General features: G+C 35.4%; 1 protein-coding gene across 1 annotated transcript in view; it reads right to left on the bottom strand.

The window, feature by feature from the left end:
• LOC145996147 (ATP-binding cassette sub-family F member 2) overlaps positions 1-18,842 on the bottom strand; it is a 50,348-nt gene extending 31,506 nt beyond the window's left edge. The window contains exons 1-7 of the mRNA XM_083132487.1: positions 18,673-18,842; positions 16,617-16,817; positions 15,230-15,436; positions 13,561-13,749; positions 11,102-11,242; positions 4,857-4,983; positions 1,264-1,366 (exon numbers count right to left, since the gene is read on the bottom strand). Of these exons, the coding sequence (XP_082988613.1) occupies positions 1,264-1,366; positions 4,857-4,983; positions 11,102-11,242; positions 13,561-13,749; positions 15,230-15,436; positions 16,617-16,791 (942 nt within the window). The 5' untranslated portion in view covers positions 16,792-16,817; positions 18,673-18,842. The remainder of the gene's footprint in view (positions 1-1,263; positions 1,367-4,856; positions 4,984-11,101; positions 11,243-13,560; positions 13,750-15,229; positions 15,437-16,616; positions 16,818-18,672) is intronic.
• Between the last annotated feature and the right edge of the window lie 618 nt (positions 18,843-19,460).

Raw genomic sequence — 19,460 nt, 5'->3', positions numbered from 1 at the left:
GATTTTTTTTTTTTTTTAAACAGCCTGCCATACGCAGCATTTGTGCATCCTTGGGAGAATAGAGTCACAATACCCACCCTTTCTCCCGCGCAGGTTAGAATCTGCTCAGTCATGTCTGAGGGTTGCTAGAGTGATGATCAAACAAAGTGCCGAGAAGCATGGAACAACGCATTGTGATCAAATTTCTCTTCGGAGAAAACATCCAGCCATCTGAAGTTTTGCATGCACTCAAACAATAGTATGGGTAAGTGTGTCTCTCATGCCGTGTGTTTGACTGGTGTAAGGACTTAGAGCACGTGGAGAATGAGTCCCAGCAGTCATCACATGAGTGGCGACATACCGGTTCTCCCAGACCCAAGAAAGTGCGAAGGACCTGTTCGGTAGGAAAAGTGATGACAACGTTTTTTGGGACTGGCAGGGGGTCGGTTATCCATGTAGACTTTCTTACAGATGACAGAACAGTCACTGCAGCTTATTACTCAGAACTCCTGACAACAGAAGTGAAGGAAAAGATCCGATCCAAGCGGAAGACAGGTGGAAAGCGGGTAGCCTTCCTTCAAGACAATGCACGGCCTCATACAGCCAAAACAACTATGGCAACCCTCAGCAAATTGAAATGGGACCTTCTGTCACACTCGCTATAAGGTTCCGATTTAGCCCCAAGTGATTTCTACCTGTTTGGAAGGCTTAAATCAGACTTGGAAGGCATGCGGTTTGCGGATAACGACGCAGTCATCAGCAGTGTTCGGGGGTGGATACGCAGCCAACCGAATAACTTATGAAAAAGGCATTAAGATGCTTCCAGAACGTTGGAAAAAATGTAAGGACTCTGGAGGGGAGTACCTTGAAGGGTGACATGTGCAAATAATTATTTGACAATAAAGGATTTGGTAAAAAACAATCAGTCCCGGTCATATTTGAATGTCCTAGTATAATGGATAAAATGTGAAAATCCCTGAAACTGGACATCTCCTGCTTGGTCCCTAACTGCCACTAATCTAAAACAACGGTCTTATATTGTAAAACAAATATGTAACAAACTTACACTATTTTCCCAACCTTCCCCAAAAATGTAAAATTTCATAAATTTGAATTTCCACAAGTCATAACATCAGATTTGCAACAATCAACGATAACAATAGCTATGATTAACTGAAGCAAGCACCTGTGCACAAGTTACATGGAACACAAGCACACTGACAACTTCCACAGATACTACCAGTGAAGTACTACTTCCACTCATTACTCTCACTTGGAACTTACCGTGAAGTACTTGAGCCGCTTCTTGTCTAAGTGTACTATATTTGTGCATACACCATTCAGGAAATCTTGGGAGTGTGAAATAATCATTAATATCCTCTTATATCTGGAAAACAGAAAAACAAATTAATATCGATGAGCCTAATGTTGGGCTAAAGTGCTTGGGATTCTTGCAGTTTGAAAGGAAAGTGGTTATAAAAGGTGTGAATAAAATGGCGAGAGTTCCAGGATACAGAACAAGTGTTCTCAAGTTACACACTATGTTAAACTTGATTTAACATCTGCTTAGAGCCCATACATTGCTCCCATCGTCCAGCACAGTCACGTCTGGAGTCCACTTCTCCGAAAAAGGACTACATCAGTCAATACAACACAGGATTCAGAGTGAACCATTCATGCCCTCTGGGACAAAGTACACGGACATAAAACACGTCCCTAGTCATAGAAAAGTCCTAACAATTTCAGGGGGGGGGGGGGGCAAAAACCACAGGTCACCTATTGTAGAATGTTGCTGGACACATGTAAAACATTCCCTCCTCAGCCTATCTAACATAGGTGGTTGGGTCACAAAACACATTATCATTTACTAGGGATGGGTCAATATGAAATTTACCGATAATGGTAACCGATATTCTACCGATCTGATATAAAATTAGAAATGGTCCTTGAAGAACGTGAAAGGTTAACTGACCTCCTTAATAAATGTGTGTTTCAAGGTGACTGCAGTGCAAACGAAATTGCATATTTAGACATTTACTTTTTTACAAACTAGGGCATGGAGTAATTACATACAAATTACAACAAAATGGCAGAATTTTGCACTAAATTATCAGATATTTTTTGATATATCCGATTGGTAAAATAATCGGTAATTTTACTGATATAGTACCGATTAATCGGTACCATCCCTATCATTTATGGATAAATCATTAGGTGAAATGGGAATAACTGGGTTCTAGTCTCAATCTGTTGCCAAAGTGCCAACCAATGGGAAAAATTCCTGGAACTACTTTCGAGCTACAGAGCTAGGACTAAAATTTGCAATTGAAGGAAGGGGGTTTACTCCTCATCTAAGCCACAAATAATGTACTACCCTGTTCTCACATGAAACAATGTTGTTAAAAGGGGAAAAACTTTTGAAAATACTTTGTTCACCAGCAGGAATGGCACTAGGGGTGGACACCTCTTCACGCACACATATTTAACAGTATACTTGGTTTCCCATCAACATTCCCTGATGAGAGGAATGTATGTATGCACTCAAATAATGCTGAAAATAACACCAAATATGATGACCAAGGCCGTATTTACTTACATAAAAAACACTATATGCATAACTAAAATCGAAAGAAATTTGTGTTATTTTCAAACTTTGATGTTAATGCCAATTTGACCTGGCTGGTAACTCGAGAACACCTGTTCGAATCACGCTACTATTCCTACTTGTGATACAGATTTGCCGTGACGTGGAAAATTATACTCAAATATGGTGGCTGCAAAGGCTGCAAGAGGTGGACGAGAGAAGTACAAAAGTAAATCCTATGGAAAGAGACCAAAGAAACAGGTAAAAGAAGAAGGATGAGATAAATCCAATACATACGCACGGAGCTTAAAAATCTTAAAATGTTAAGACAACAAAATGTACATCTGAGCTCAAGGACATGCAACAGAGTTGGAATAACTTTCTCCTTACCCACACACCAGATCAATAAGATTCATTAACATTTGAAAACACTACAGTTGCTGACCAAGGCTGTTTATTAAGATTACAATATTTGGTTCATCATCATATTACCAGTACAGGGTGTCTACTGAATTAACAAATCCAAAATTATTGACTTTTTCACGACCTTTTCTCGACTTCTCTAATAATAAAAATATATTAAAAACTTACGTTTTGTATCTATGTTGCTTCTGCTATGTTTCGGGACGCAACTGCTCCCTTCTTCAGGCTGTTCACTTTTAGGTTATACTCAATTCATAACCGCGTCGATCTTTTATTAGGTATAGGATATGGGATTGGTTAAGTGTGTGTGGTTAAAAACAGTAAAAACCTAAACACCCATAACAGGTGCACGTCATATTACCATGCTGTTTTCCTGATTAAAAACGACTCCTTGAAACGTTAAAACTAAATAAACTAAAATTTAGACTTGCTTTAATTATTAATGAATGTAAAAGTTAATGCTTCAGATTTCATCCTGGATGGGGAATGCTTACATTACTGTATTTGATATTTTTCAAAACTTCATGCATGCAAGAAAGTAATTCTTAAGGGCATGCGATACAGTCTCCACCTCGCTTTTCCCTCCGAGTCAGTGTTGCAAACTTAGCTCTCTTTGAGCCAGAGCTGGCTCTTTCGTGCACTCATTTGTCTGTGAACTGGGGTGCTCGCCCCCCTGCCTCACTATGATACCATCACTGGTTCCGGCCCACATAGACCAACTTTTGCCATGATTATACATTTTGCACGTGACCTGATATTGTTATATTGGCTGCATCGCCCCATCCCCTCTTATATCTCCAGCTACTTTTTTTATAGCACAGTGTTGACATAAAATGGACATAATATTGTTATCGGGGAATCCTTTATTTTTGATTTTGTACGACCATGAGATGGGTGATGCAGCCGCATCTAGATGGTGAAAACTAAGAATATATTGTCATCAATTGTCACCCCTTTGACAACAAACATTACTCTAGGAAGCACTTCGTAAATCTAGCTCCTTGTTAGCCAGTTTTAACTCCATTTAAGGTGCGATTTAGCTCTTTTATGTACACCAGGTTTGGCAACACTGCCAGAAGGCAAGGAGAAATGCATTGGGCATATGGGAGTATTTTTTATTTGTTATCTTGGGAATATCAAACTTCCGATGGAATAGAAAATGATATCAACAGGAAGAGGGCAGTTTGAAGAAGTGATTGCCCAGCAGAAAAGTAGAAAGTCCCATTTGATTAGCCGGAACTTGATGTTGAAGTTGATTCCCCATAAGAAATACATGGGATTTTGAAAATTCTTATTAGTCATATTTTTTACAGGTCGTATCTAGCTTAATAATAAACTTTGAAAAACGCTTCAACCTGCCACATGTGGAGAAATTCATACTCTCTTGTACCCCCAAGTTTTTCTTTAGTAGCTTTGCAAATTCCGACGATATTCAAATAAATGCACACATGGTGCGTAACTGTATCTCCCCACCTTAAGAAACAAAGTGAGCAAATCCTAATCACAACTCAATACAATTTTAGATTTCCAAATATTCAAGTTTATCAAATCCCAGTACAGGTATCTAACAATGTAAATTTACTACACTGTAAAAGATAGCAAAAATTCCTGACAAGCATATTTCCTTTTGGTCTAAACCCCTGCATTAATATTTGCTGGAAATATGCCCATATCAGCAGATATTGTATTGACAAAATACCATTTAATGATTCACCCTTAGCATTTCTCTAATCATGACAATGCAGATGACCGATTAGATGAAATTGATGGAGGGATGCTTAAGAAGTATCTTTAACAATGCACAAGTCACAAGTGGGAACTTCCATTAAATATTACATAAATATGAAAATATCTAAGATTTGAAACTTACGTTTTAAGTTCCTCTTCCAACCACACACAGGCATCCAAGTCCAAATGGTTTGTCGGTTCATCAAGAAGCAAAAGATGTGGACGGACATACAGGGCTCTCGCAAGAGCAATACGCATACGCCACCCTCCTGAAAGATGAGCAAGAAATGTTGCAATAACTCAAGCTACAATATTCCATCACTACCACATTTCACATGTGAAATACAGGATTATTCAAAAAGAACTTTCTGGTTTTGTGATTTTATTGTGACACTGAAATACGGAACATCCATACACAGAGCCACACTAACTAACTAACTAACTAACTCTCTAGCCTTCTTAAACCCGAAGGTTCATGGCTGCAGCAACACAGGCCTTCCATCTGTCCCTATCTTGAGCAAGATCTATATACTCTTTTCCATCCCTACCGATTTCCTTTAGGTCCATCTCAACGTTGTCCCTCCATCTTCGTCTTGGCCTTCCTACAGGTCTCTTACCATCAGGTTTCCCAACAAGAACCTTGTAAACTCCTCTTTCCTCTCCCATTCGTGCCACATGGCCTGCCCACCTAAGTCTTCTTGATTTAATTATTCTAATAATATCTGGACATGAATACAAATTATGTAGTTCTAAATTATGTAACCTTCTCCACTCACCTGTCTCCGCATCCCTTTTAGGTCCAAAGATTTTCCTAAGGATCTTATTTTCAAATACTCTCAATTTATGTTCCTCTTTTAATGTAAGGGACCAAGTTTCACACCCATATAATACTACAGGCAAAATTACTGTTTTGTATATTTTAACTTTTAGTTTCTTAGATATTAACCGAGAAGACAAAAGTTTATGAAGAGAGAAGTAACATGCATTTCCTGAATTAAGCCTACTTTTTATTTCCTCTTTAATATCATTTTCATTTGTTAATATTACTCCTAAGTATTTGAATTTGGAAACTGGTTCAAACGAGTTGTTATCAATAATTAGATTTTGATTATTACCTAACACTTGGTTTCGGCCTGTAAGCATATATTTAGTTTTCTCTTTGTTAACTTCCAAACCTATCTCTTTAGCAGTTTTGAAAAATATTTTAGCATTATTCTTAATTGTATTCACATCATCCCCCAGTAAGTCTACATCATCTGCATATGCTAACAACTGAGTCACACCATTTAATTTTAGTCCTTCTTTAGTTTCTTTTACCTTCCTTACAGCATATTCTAAGGCAAAATTAAAGAGCAATGGAGATAATGCATCTCCTTGTTTTAACCCATCATGAATTATAAATTTGTCAGACATATTATTACCCACACGAATTTTACTTTCTGTTTCACTGGTGCATATTTTTATCATACTAACAAGCTTCTTAGGTATTCCAAACTCTACTAATATATTATATAATTTATCTCTTTTGACCGAATCATATGCTTTTTTGAAATCAATGAATAGCTGATGGACATTTTGATTATATTCCCACTTTTTTTCAAGTGTCTGTCTGATGTGAAAAATTTGATCTGTAGTTGATCTGTTACGTTTAAATCCACATTGATAATCACCTATAATTTCATTAGCATATGGGGTTAGTCTTGTTAAAAGAATGTTAGACAATATTTTGTATGTTGTTGAGAGTAGAGAAATTCCACGGTAATTATTGCAGTTCACCTTTTTTAAACACAGGAACAATTATGGATTCTTTCCACTGTTGAGGGATTTCTTCTTTATTCCATATTAAACAAATTAATTTATGAATTTGACATATTAATGAATTTCCACCATATTTAATTAGCTCAGCTGGTATTAAATCAATGCCAGGTGCTTTGTTATTCTTAAGCCTTTTAATAGCATCTTTAACTTCAGTCAAGTTAGGTTCTGGAACTAAAGGTTCTGCTGTGTGTACTTCATTTACTTCTGATTTATCTCCTACATGGACATTTAAAAGGTCATTAAAGTAGTTCTTCCATCTATTTAGAATATCGCTTGGGTCAGCTAGAAAATCACCGTCTTTATCTTTTATCAAGTTTACTTTAGGTTGCCACCCCTTTCTAAATTCATTTACACCTTTATATAAATCTCTGATATTTTTATTTTTGCTGTTTGTTTCAATTTCGTTAATTTTGCTTTTCAAGTAATCTCTTTTTTTACTTCTAAACGTGCGGTTAACTTCTCGCTTTATTCTATTATAATTGCTTAGATTTGTATCATCACAGTTATTTAACCACCTAAGTCTAGCCTGATTTCTTATTTCTATTAGATTATGACATTCATTATCAAACCATGGCTTACTTTTTCTTGGTTTATGGTATCCTATACTTTCTTTAGCTGCTGATTCTATTGCATTACGTATGTGCTCCCAATTCTTATTTACGTCTGTTTCATTTATATTTTCATCATCATTTAAATCCTGCAAAACATCAAATCTATTTGACAGTTTAATTTGGTAATCTTTCTTAATTCTTTCATCAGCAAACTTTTCTGTATCAAATTTTATAACTTTTAGATTTTGTTGCTTATGATTTATCACTGAGAGTCTTTCTCTTAATTTAGCAATTACTAAATAATGGTCACTGGCACAGTCAGCACCTCTATGTGTACGAACGTCAATTATACTAGTATGCCTTCTCTTATCAATAAGAATATGATCTATCTGATTATGAGTTTTACCATCTGGAGAAGACCAGGTATATTTATGGATATCTTTATGTTTAAAAGTGGTACTTTTCACAATTAAATTCTTTGAGGTTGCAAAAGTAATCAATCTTATACCATTATCATTACTTAATTCATGAAGACTTTCTTTACCAATCGTGGGTTTAAATGTATCTTCTTTGCCAATCTGTGCATTACAGTCACCTAACAGAATTTTCATATCATACTGAGAAAATTTATCAAAGACCTGTTCTAACTCTGTATAAAAATCATCTTTATCTTCTGTTGGTGCATGTATGTTTATTAAAATAATTTTACACCACCTACCCTGTAAAACTGCATATGATATCCTATCATTAATAAATTCTACTGTTTTAAGAGCCGAGATAATTCTATTATTTATGAAAAAGCCTGTTCCAAAATTATGATTTTCAGTACCACCATAGAAAAAAGTATAATTTTTAGTTTTACAATTCCCTTCTCCTGGCCACCTAACTTCCTGGACAGCTACTACATCTAATTTATACTTGACTATCTCCTTAACTGTACACTGAAATGCCCCAGGCCGGTAAAGGCTCAGAACATTCCAGGTGCCTAATTTAATATCCTTATTCCTAACGTAGACCTTATCCTTAGTCCAGGGACCTCCCAAAGTAGTCCCCACCCGGAGATCCGAACGGGGGACTATTTTACCTCCGGAATATTTTACCTTGGGAACATCCATGGCCTTATATTTCTGTTTCTTGACATGTCTTTTTACAGTGCAGAGTTGTCAGCTCTACGCCTAACCCCCGATATGAATGGAGGAACTACTACACAAGACAAACACAAACATATTAGACAGCACAATTACTACACAAGACGAACACAAACACATTAGACAGCATAACTACTACACAAGACACACACAAACACATCACAACTACTACACAAGACACACACAAACACATCACAACTATAACACAATATAAACACACACACACCAGAACTACTACACAATATATATAAAAAAAAAAAAACACACACACACACACACACACACACAAACAAACACACATTCGTGGAAGTGAACGATTTGCAATATCGGGACACGCCACTCGTGGAAATGAGCGACATGCAACATTAAATGTATCTAGACGTACGGGGGGAATTTCAAGTGGCAAAATTTCGTTTGGCGTACCTGCTTCGTCATAAAAGGGTCTTGAAAAGTAAAAACTGACATAATATATAGAATATCAAATATTATTTCAATGTGACAATAATCGTACAAATATATGTGTAAAATTGGTGCTGGTATTTTCAGCCCATAATAATCTATTCATTTTCATATATTGCTATGTATTGGAAAGATACACTAAATTACATTTTAACATGGAGATGATGACTTATGTTCACTTTTGTTTCAATTTCACTGTGTCTTTCACAGAGCCACACACATTGCTAAATAAAAAAAGCAAAATTTCGGGACAAAAACAGAGTCAATTTCAGATTCATAATAATATTTGGTTAATTGGGTAAAATCGAAGTCCTCGAAAATTTCCCGGTAAATATAAAAAATTTGGTGTTATAGCGGTGAAAAATCTGATCAGAAGTTTTATATAAAATGTCTGCAAATACTAAATTTGATATAAATACTGCAGTTATTACGCTAAATAAACATATCCCTTATAATAGCACATTTATGTTGTTACCAGAGTATTAAGTTTATTCCTATATAAAGGGGTCCATTTTTCCTTTTCAAATATTTACAGCAGAATTAATCATTTTTCTGTGAATTGCATAACTCTCAGGATAATTCAAACTTCAGAAAGTGTCCTGTTGGTAAATGAACTCTAAGTCTCATGTTTAGGAGTCTCTTTCGCATTTTGCAGTTCATTTCACACCATTTCGTGACAAAACCTAATAGGAAAAATGCACCTCACCCATTTCAGAAACGTGAAAAATTAACATTACAGCACGTTATTTCACATTTAGTTTGTCAAAAACTAAATATGCATGCCTCTACTTATCATTAAATGGGTGCACATGTATGTCTAATGTCCACAAGTTTTAATTCGAATAGTCCCGCACACAGTTGGTTCCACACTTTGCCACCAGGACCACCATGGTGGCACCTGAGAGAAGGTACTCTGTGTCCTGCAATTTCCACGACGACAGTGGAGGACTAATTTCACCCACCAGGGGACAATGAGTATTCATAAGTGGTACAAACAGTCCATTGTCACGGTTGTCTATGCAAAGGGTAACCCAGTGACCTATCATCCATGTCGAACAAGAGTGTGGACTGGGTATGGGAAGGTTTCCAACGCAGCCCATAGAAACAGAGTTTCAACTGTCTAAAGAACAGTCCGAAAGCATCTACAAATGAAGTCATACCTCTTGCAATTTCTGCATTACTTAAATCCGACAGATGCTGCAATGTTGTATTGCACGCTCCTAGTGGTGAAGTGTGGAACCAGCAGCATGCAGAATATTTCAAATAAAAATCTGAACATCAGGCACATATGTAAACCCATATGAAGAATATATGTTCCATAAGTTTCCCACAACAAAATCATGAAATAAGGCAATTCTTTTTTAATAACCCTGTGTACTTTATTAAATATATATTACATATGTGTACAATATTATATCACAATTATGATAAAATAAGTTACTTAGAAAACTAGAAGAACCAGCACCAAACACATTAAATGTGTAGACCCAAACTTTCAATCTTTTCTCAGGGATTATTATTGATGAAGGTTGGCTACGTCTTGTGACCGCCTACCAATTTTCGCACCACTGCTTGCAGCTGGAGAACAGTCGGGAACAACTTTTTACCTTTCCTGCCTTAAACATAATGCGCTAAGTCACCAAAAATTTCTACAAGCAAGCCTGCAGTTAGTGATTTCAAGTTTTTATTTGGTTTCATATGCAAAACATGCTGCAAGTTATTCCAAAACAACGAGATCAACATGCATCAAACTCTGCTACCATCAGAAGCAGCAACAGAATATCTCTCCAATTCCATTACTCTCTTTTATACAATGTGATTTCACGTTGCTCGTAAAGTTATAACTTGTACAGTGTGATTGAGCTTGTGTAAAATTAATTTTTATACCAAGTTTCACTATAACTGAACATGGAGGGCAGATTTTACAATTATTGTTCCGGCATGTGGCATAACAAACTCTTTCATTACTAAAAATTAGGGATGGGATGATATGAAATTTTGGCCGATACCGATAAAGTACCGATATAAAATTTACCGATAACAGATATTCTACCGATCCGATATAAAATTAGAAAGGTTCATTGACCTCCTTAAAAAAAGTGTATCAAAGTGACTACAGTGCAAGAGAAATTGCATATTTAGACATTTACTTTCTAAAAAAGTCGGGCATGGAGATTATCCATAAAAATTACAACAAAAATGGCAGAATTTTGCACTAAACTATCAGATATTTATCGATATATCGGATCAGTAAAATAATCGGTAATTTTACCGATACACCGATATGCCTATATCGACCGATACCGATAGTACAGATTAATCGGTCCCATCCATTCTAAAAATTCAAGAAAGAGTAATCATACATTTCATCCAGTTAGACAGGAACGGAAAAAATTAGGGCAGTGACCTACCTGAAAAATCTTTGCACTTTTTATTCTGCATTTCCTTTGTAAATCCGAGACCATGTAGCAGGTAAGCCGCTCTAGCTTCAGCAGTGTCTGCGCAAATGTCATCCAAGCGTTCATAAATATCCATCAATTGTTCTTGAGAATCTGGAATAACATTCGAAATTTACATTTATTATTATTATGCATGATTTGTGAAAACAATTTCTTAAGACAGGTTTTTCTTGAGCTATAACTTGATTTAGAGACATCATTGGAGTGTAAATATGAAACTACTGGCTCAAATTCAAAGAGAAATCCTATTTTTAATACTTCTTTGTTGATTTTGAATAGGATCGTTACAACCCAGAAGTGTCCTTGACTGAACATAAATGAAGGTACTGATTGGGACCACTTTGGCTCACTCGTACTACTTTGAGTCTCCCACCCTCAAACGTTTACAATGGCATATATTAATGTGACAATAATCGTAGATACATATTGAAGCAAGCCTTTTACTTGAACTGCAACGAAGAATCCTAGTATTCACTTTACGAAATACTCCCTCTGTCCCATAATTATTGTCCGGTACACCTTTGTTTGTTGTCTCATAATAATTGCCCGATATTCAAACTGTGACATTGATGTATACAGGAGAAGAACATGAAACAAGGGAATGAGTCATACAACTTTACTACTCAAGGATCAGTACAAATTGTGCTTTCCATCTGCCTCTTCGTCTGTCATTCCTGTACTACCATTTTGGCATACCGGACTATAATTATGGGACAGAGGGAGTAGCAATTAGGATTTTGATAACTTCAATGAAACTGACGACACTATATAAAATTTCCATATATTTTATCACTTATTGATCTACTGTGTTTTGTTTCTTTTTCGTTGCTATGGTCAAAAATTTATATAGAAATGTATACATCGTAATTTTACATTATGAAGAATGTGACTATAATTAATTATACACCATATTAATGCAACAACATTTTCCAAAATATAACAAAACAGAAATTGATAACAGATATATCATTAAGCACAAAATAAAACAAAACATAATAAATGAAATAAATGAACATCTTTGGGTCAGTCACAATATGTGTAAAATATCCATGTTGGTAGCTACAGCCCACAATCATGTATTTCATTTTCATATATCACTGTATTGGTATGATAGGCTAAACTACATTTTAACATGGAGATAATGACTATGTGCACTTAAGTTTCATTTTCGTTGCTTCTTTCACATACAATACATCCTTGAGGGCCCATTACCATATATAAATCATGCACTACTGGGTATCAAGCGTATACAGCTTACTTTGCCTGTTGGAGTAATCGAGCAAAACAGCTCTAAATTACATACACTATGTAGCATCGTCCATGTGAACTATTTGGAGCTTGAGTGAACTGCTATCCCTGTAGCTCTCTAGTAAAGATAAACTGTAGTCTTTAAAAGATATGTAATTGTAATTAAGGAAAATGTTTTAAAATTAAGTTGGAATTGTAATTATCTCATGTAAGCTGCATCTCATTTTTTTCATCCAATTCTGGGTTTAAAAAAAAGCATGGCCAATGTACTTGATCTGTGTTTAATTTCCAACAACCTGGTGTCTCCACATGCTGCAAGTGGAAGCCCAATGAATTTCAAATTTCATGTAAAAAAAATTGTTGCTTTCACTTTTCTCTTCTTCTTCTCACTGATTACAGAAAATTTATTTTTTTCCATCAGGATCATAGCCCAAAGTATACTGAACAAAATGTGTTATCATTTGTACCTAAAACGTTCTTAGTTCCGGAAATATAAAATTTCATTTAGAAGCATGCAGAATTTCAAATTTCCTGCAGAAAACATACTCTGCGTTAGTGTAAATACCTGGAAAATCAGTCTCGGCATCTAAGGATTAAGCATGTGTGTGCAAGGTCACTATATTTTAGCTAGACACAACTTTGAATCCCATTTAACCAAGTTTAACAGTGTTCGCTTTACATGCTAAAAGTAATAACGAAAAGAAAGGAAAAATTGGCTGTTGGATAGTGGCATCAAGAAAGATGTTTTACTGATGTAAGTGATTTGTCAAGTTGATTAAGCTAGATACGATGTTTCAAAAATTAAGTATTTTCAGAATCTCATACATTCCTTATGGAGAAACAATGCAGCTTCAAATTACTGCTAATGAAGTGGGAGTTTTCAACTATTCAGACAAGAAAAATCTTCAACATGTCCTATTTCTGTTCAAGTATTTTTCTATGCCATCGGAAGTTTCATATTCCCAAGAGTACAACTACAATAATACTCCCATAAGTGTAAACTTTTCTCTCCCTTCTACGACCATTCAGCGCATAAGACTTCTCTCTCTACAGCTTGCTGTGGTGTGGATGATTATTGAAACTGCACATTAAGTATATTTTTTTAAAAAGTTATCTTCAAGTTTAAGTTTCCATTTTTAACATTTGCAAAACTGCAACCTTACCATCATCGTCACACTGTACTAATTCCTCAGCCAGTTTTTCAAGACGAATCCTTTCCTCGTCGACCTCCATCACACACTGCAATGCAGTCTTGCCAGAAGCTGGCATTTCCCGTGTCAGATGGAATATATCAATGTGATTAGGAATAGGAACCTCACGGTTGCCAAGGACTGAGAGCAAAGTGGATTTCCCTGAAAGCAAAATATTAATATGAAATTACTAGGAACAAAGATTTATGGTGAATATAGGAAAAATTGTAATTGTAATGCAAAATTCAAATACCAAATGTGCTTTTTTCTGTAACCAAAGCAATGGATTTACCAAACTTTATTTTTTTCAGTGCTGAAATGTCAATCTCCATTGCCCTTCGAGACACACTTATATTGATTGAAACTGTTTTCAATATTACATTAAAAAGTGGGAATGGATTTAAAACATGAAATGGAAAACTATAAACTTTGCATCAGTGCACGAGGCTACTGTCCTGCACGCAGTACACAATATGTTCCCTTGTACAAAAATTACAAAAGTAGCTATGCATTTTCATTTGACTTCTTTCTGTAGATGCTTCTTTGCGATGTAAAAAGTAATTAATAGTTGACAAAATTGGTTTCTTAAATATGTATACATTGCTGTGCTTTTTTAGTTTATAAATTTGATACAAATGTTAACTTTAACTTATGTCCTTAAAATAATTTTATTTTATTTTTGATTTATTAAGACACTGTTTATATGGCGAAGTTAAGGCATTAATGCCTTCTCTTACACTTTAATATTAATTACGGTGGTCAATTTTTCTTTAGTTAATTGTATACAATTAAAAAATGAAAAATAAATAAAAAATTAATAAAATAAAAATAAAGTAATGAAAGTAAAATTAAAATAAAATTAAAGCAATACAGTTTGAAATACGAGCAGTCAAGCGTGGATTAACCATTAATTACATTGCTCATTATTTTTACTAACAATGAAAAAATATAACTTAAAAGAAATTAAAAATAAAAACAATACAGTTTCTACATACACGCACGTGCATGCACACAAACACACACACACACACACACAAATACATACATAGAAAGCAGATTTTGTGAGCTAAATGTATAATGCATTATGTAACCACAAAGGGGGGGGGGGGGAAGGGGGAGAAGCACCAGCATCTTTCGATAAAAAACAGTATTATATATTATTATTATATTGCATTATGTTGAATACGTTCAAATAAAATAAATATCTAGCAGAATTCTTGCAATTAGTGTTATATATTTATGTACATACTTGAATATTACATAAAAATCTGGGATCTAGTCATAAAATGTATGAAAATATGGAAATTGCAGAAGCACCTCGATTTTATGCTTTTCAGGGAACCAAGCTTAAAAAACTTAAAATGCTGGAAAATGTAAAATTGAGGAAAATTTTGCTAGATTGTGTTATGTTGGGACAATCAAGACTGAATGTATAATGCAGGAAAATATCTGCTTAAAGCTTATTCGTCGAAAATAACAATAGCAATTTTCAAGTTTCCATACCACGGCTCATAAAAGACAATACAAAAAATCATGAAGATTAGGTATTCACATAAAAATCTGTTCCCTGAACATAACCAAAACCTCACTGACCTTTCAGGAAGGAGAAAAAAGTACATCAGAGGAAAAAAACAATACATACCACTACCATTAAGTCCAATCAAACCGTAACGTCTCCCACAGTTCAACTCCAACATTGTATCCTGAAGTAGTTCACAGCCATGAAATGTGATTGAGAAGTTGTCTATCTTAACATCTCTACTTCGAGGGTGAACAGCCAAGATTCCAGTGCAAGCACGAGCATCTGCGTTAAGCCTGGCATCCTCCTCCAACTTCCTACACAAAGCCTCTGGAAAGAACACAGCCAATATTAAGAAGAGGGAAGTTTGAAACAGTTTAGCAAATTCTTGCAAATACTAGGATTCTTAATGATTTTATACAGAGTGTATCATAATAAAACAACTTATCAGGTTTATTATTTAAAACAAAATATCAGGTTTATTATTTAAAACAAAATATCTGAAACAACAATAAGGTTTATACAGGGTGCCCACTCCAAGACCTTGATAAAATTTAAACATAATTCCCATTTTCAAGGCGAACTTCCCAAAAACTCAACAATATATATAAAGGGTCTGTGCGATTCCAATTGATCCAAAAATTCTAATTCAATTCAATTATTTGCTATATAATATTTAATTTAAGGTGCGGGGTTTATATTTGCCATTTCAGGTACTCAGAATCTAAATACAGTAAAACCTCGTTAATCTAGATTAATGGGGGGGATAAATTTACCAGTTTAACGAAAGTCCAGATTAACTGAAATAATCTACAAGAACAGTACAAAGTGCATTAAAACTCAGTCTATAGCAACAAAAGTTTATTATGCTGTATTTAAAAGGCATAGACCTAAATACACTATACAGCACAGTACAAAGTCTGCGGGAAACAGAATTTCATCAGTGGTCGACAGCCTTTTCTTTTGGAAGTTCCCTACACAACGTCAAATAACTTGGGTACCTGGGGAGTAAAGGCAGTCAGGGCGTGATGATGATCACATCAGCCCCACTCACGACCGGATCAAGAAAGTGTGGGGCGTTACTCCCGCACCCCCTATACACCTTCATGGTGTGGTGCTAAGCACAGGGGAATGCTTTCTTGTTTACTTCTAGCCACATTTAAAACCTTGCATTCTGTTTTTTTCTTATTTTTGACCTGTCCAGATTAACGAGGTTTACTGTACATTTACAAATACAAGACACAAATGTTACGGGATATATTAATTGTATTAGAATTTAAAACTCAGATTTACCCAATCAATTCAAGATATCTTGCAATAATCTTTTGTCCATCAGATAGATTGTTCTACAAAGGACATTAACAAAGCAAACAAACTGAGAGAAGAGAATTCTGTTTTATTTTCGACACAGCTTTCTTTTCCTTAGTCTATAAAAATGAAAGCTACTGCAAAAAAACTCTCCTCAGGCCATTTATAAATACGTATAAATTCAAATAAACTTTCAACACACCTTCTGCACTCATTTCTTGTCCCTTTCCATCACAGTTCAGACTAGGATCTGGACTAGACTCCTTATTACATGAAGTTCCATTCTCCACTGGCTTCTCAGGCTTTTTCCCACACTGCCTTGCTTTTGCGGCTTCCTTCTTCTTCTGGTCACGCTTCTTCTTGGCATCGGAAGGCATTTCTCAAATCTCTGAATTCAGATAACCTACAACACAACACAGATACCCATCCATTATTATTCTAAAAATAGAAGATTGTTGTAAAAGTTAGTAGCCTTGGCACTCTGTATCCCTACTAAAAAAAAGGAAAACCTTGCATGGCTTATGAAGTTATATTGTTTGAGTAAGTTTTCTTTTGGTATTTAGCCTGCAGAGTTTAAATTTAATTCATGCTGGAACATCAAATACTTCCTTTAAGCCTCAGGGTAACACTTTACTATACCTGAGACAGATTTCTTCAAATTTACAGGAGAAAGTACTTACGCAAATCATTTTCTGTAGCGTTGTTGATGTTCGGGAATGTAATTTTGATTCATTTTAATGCGAATGCATGTGGTTTTGTACGAAAATATATTTCCGACGCGCTATTGCTGCTGCTGCCATTTGCTTCCTGCATGAGAGCACAATACGCTCTCGTATTGTCCGTATATGCTAAATTGAACGAAAGGAGTGCTAATGGAACCAAACCTAACAGGCCTAACCTAACCTAGTAGGCATATTTGTCACCGTGATGGTTTGTGGGGCTATCGTGAATTTTTGGGCTAACGTCAATGATTTTTCTGGCTCAACGAACGATCAACGGTAAGCTATCGCCATGTTGTGTGTGGAAATAAACAAGAACAGTAAGTATTCGTAAATGTAAGAAATATACATTACTTTCCTAACAAATTCAATTATTTCACCTAAATAAGTGTTCCGGAATGCAGAATAGTACGTTAGCAATGTAAAAAAGTGCGAAAGAAATGATTCCCAGGTGTCTCAGGTATAGTAAAGTAGTACCAGCCTCAGAAACCCATCGACATATTGCATTCAGGTGCAATATCGAGTTTCGGTAGCTTCTGCTATTGATGCAATATGAAGTTTATAGTAGCCTTGACATATGATTTCCATTCACAAGGTAAGACATTTTAAGAAGTGTTCTGTGATACTAAAAGCACTAATCATTCAGAATAATGAATGAAATAAGCTAAATAGGGCTTGCCTTTAGTGATGGAACATGCTTTCAGTTCAACGTTACACAGCTTTTCAAGGTGTATCATAACATTTGCGAAAAATCCCAAAATTCGGATGATGTGGGATTTTATCTTAAAGTCGTCATAAATTATTTATTCTTACATATAATTTGAGGTAGTAAGAGGCATGTTGGGGGATTAATCTGTGTTACTGTATATTACTTCTCTACATAAACCATGCATGAAAACATCCAGCAATCCGAAGTTAAGCCATTGTAAGAAATCTAATCAGACAAGTAACTATTATTTTAAGACACCTGGCAATTTTCTGTAATTTGAAAATTAGTAAATAATTTTTAATGTCGAGGAATGATGAAGATAGTCTAATGTGCTTGTAAATTCTTCAAATACTACGTGCAATTTCATATTATTCACATGTCATTTCAAAGTCGAGAAACAACTATTTACTTCTTCAACGAGAGAAACCGAGTGAATATCTTCTTCATGTGTTAATCCCATGACTAATATATCCCCAATCAACGGGATTTTATTTTCATCATGAAATTAGCACATCCTGTATTTATCCCTCATTACTCACAACGTGCTACTTAGAGAAAAAAAAAACTAAGTAAAAACGTGACTACTACTTTTGCAAAATTGCAAACACTTCTTGGGTATGTAATGTTCCATCCACAGCTACAATACCTTGACTACAACTGGAAAATGTTAATATTTTGAAATTCTATGTAGGAAGAAACATTTGAATTAGCAGATTAAATGACGAGGAAAAAAACTGTCTTCCGCAACATGTCAAAAGCTTAAAAGACACGTTACTTGCGTCACTTTTATACATTACAAAAATTAATATATTCCCATACAATATACTCACTTGTTGAAGATTACTTGAGAGCAGGTTCTGCTGATTTATAACTATGTAAATCTGGTTACAAAAAATTAATAATTAACTCTAATTTGCGTGTCGTTGAATGACCCTATTCTCGAAACCGCGAAAGAACAGAACCACTGGGAATGGGAACCACGGTGTCAGTGTCCGGTCTAAAAAATTTCTCTCTTTCCATTCTGATTCACAAGGTAAGGTGGTGGTGATAATGTTTATGTTTTTTCTTGACCTAGAAAAGTCGACAAATCATTTCCCGAAGTCATCTGTACCGACTTTCTCCCAGAAATGTAAAAAACAGTCACTTGGGAGAAGGAGAAAGAGAAAAATGCAAAAACAAGCACTTGATATGGAAATAATGTGTAAAATTCGAGATTAAAATTTCGGACTTTTTAGGGAAACGGCGAAATTTTCCCACCTCGACCACAGCAGTTCCTGAAGCGAATTTACAATGGGCGCTATTTACCGGATGTTTACATTTCTGTGCTTCCTTTGCGCTGGCGGCGACTGCACTTCCGGTTTTGAAAATAATAACATTGAATTCAATGGTGTAAAGGCAGTGTCTTTGGAAATGGCGACAATATTTGTGTGGCATTTGGTTTCAACATGAGATAGGGAACAAACAATGGACATTTCCACTCAATTTTTTTTACAGCATATTTAAATACTACACCCTGGAAAAATTACCCCTGCAAGTTCTCGCGTTTCTCTGCGTCCAGTTTAAGGCAGAAACGAGACTTCCAAAGTTGCGAGGCTAGCGTTGCGCTGAAAACAAGCCG

Source organism: Lepisma saccharinum, chromosome 12 (assembly GCF_977018435.1).
Source record: "Lepisma saccharinum chromosome 12, izLepSacc3.1, whole genome shotgun sequence".
Taxonomy (NCBI): Eukaryota; Metazoa; Arthropoda; class Insecta; order Zygentoma; family Lepismatidae; genus Lepisma; species Lepisma saccharinum.
This window is presented reverse-complemented; position numbering and strand designations above follow the sequence as displayed.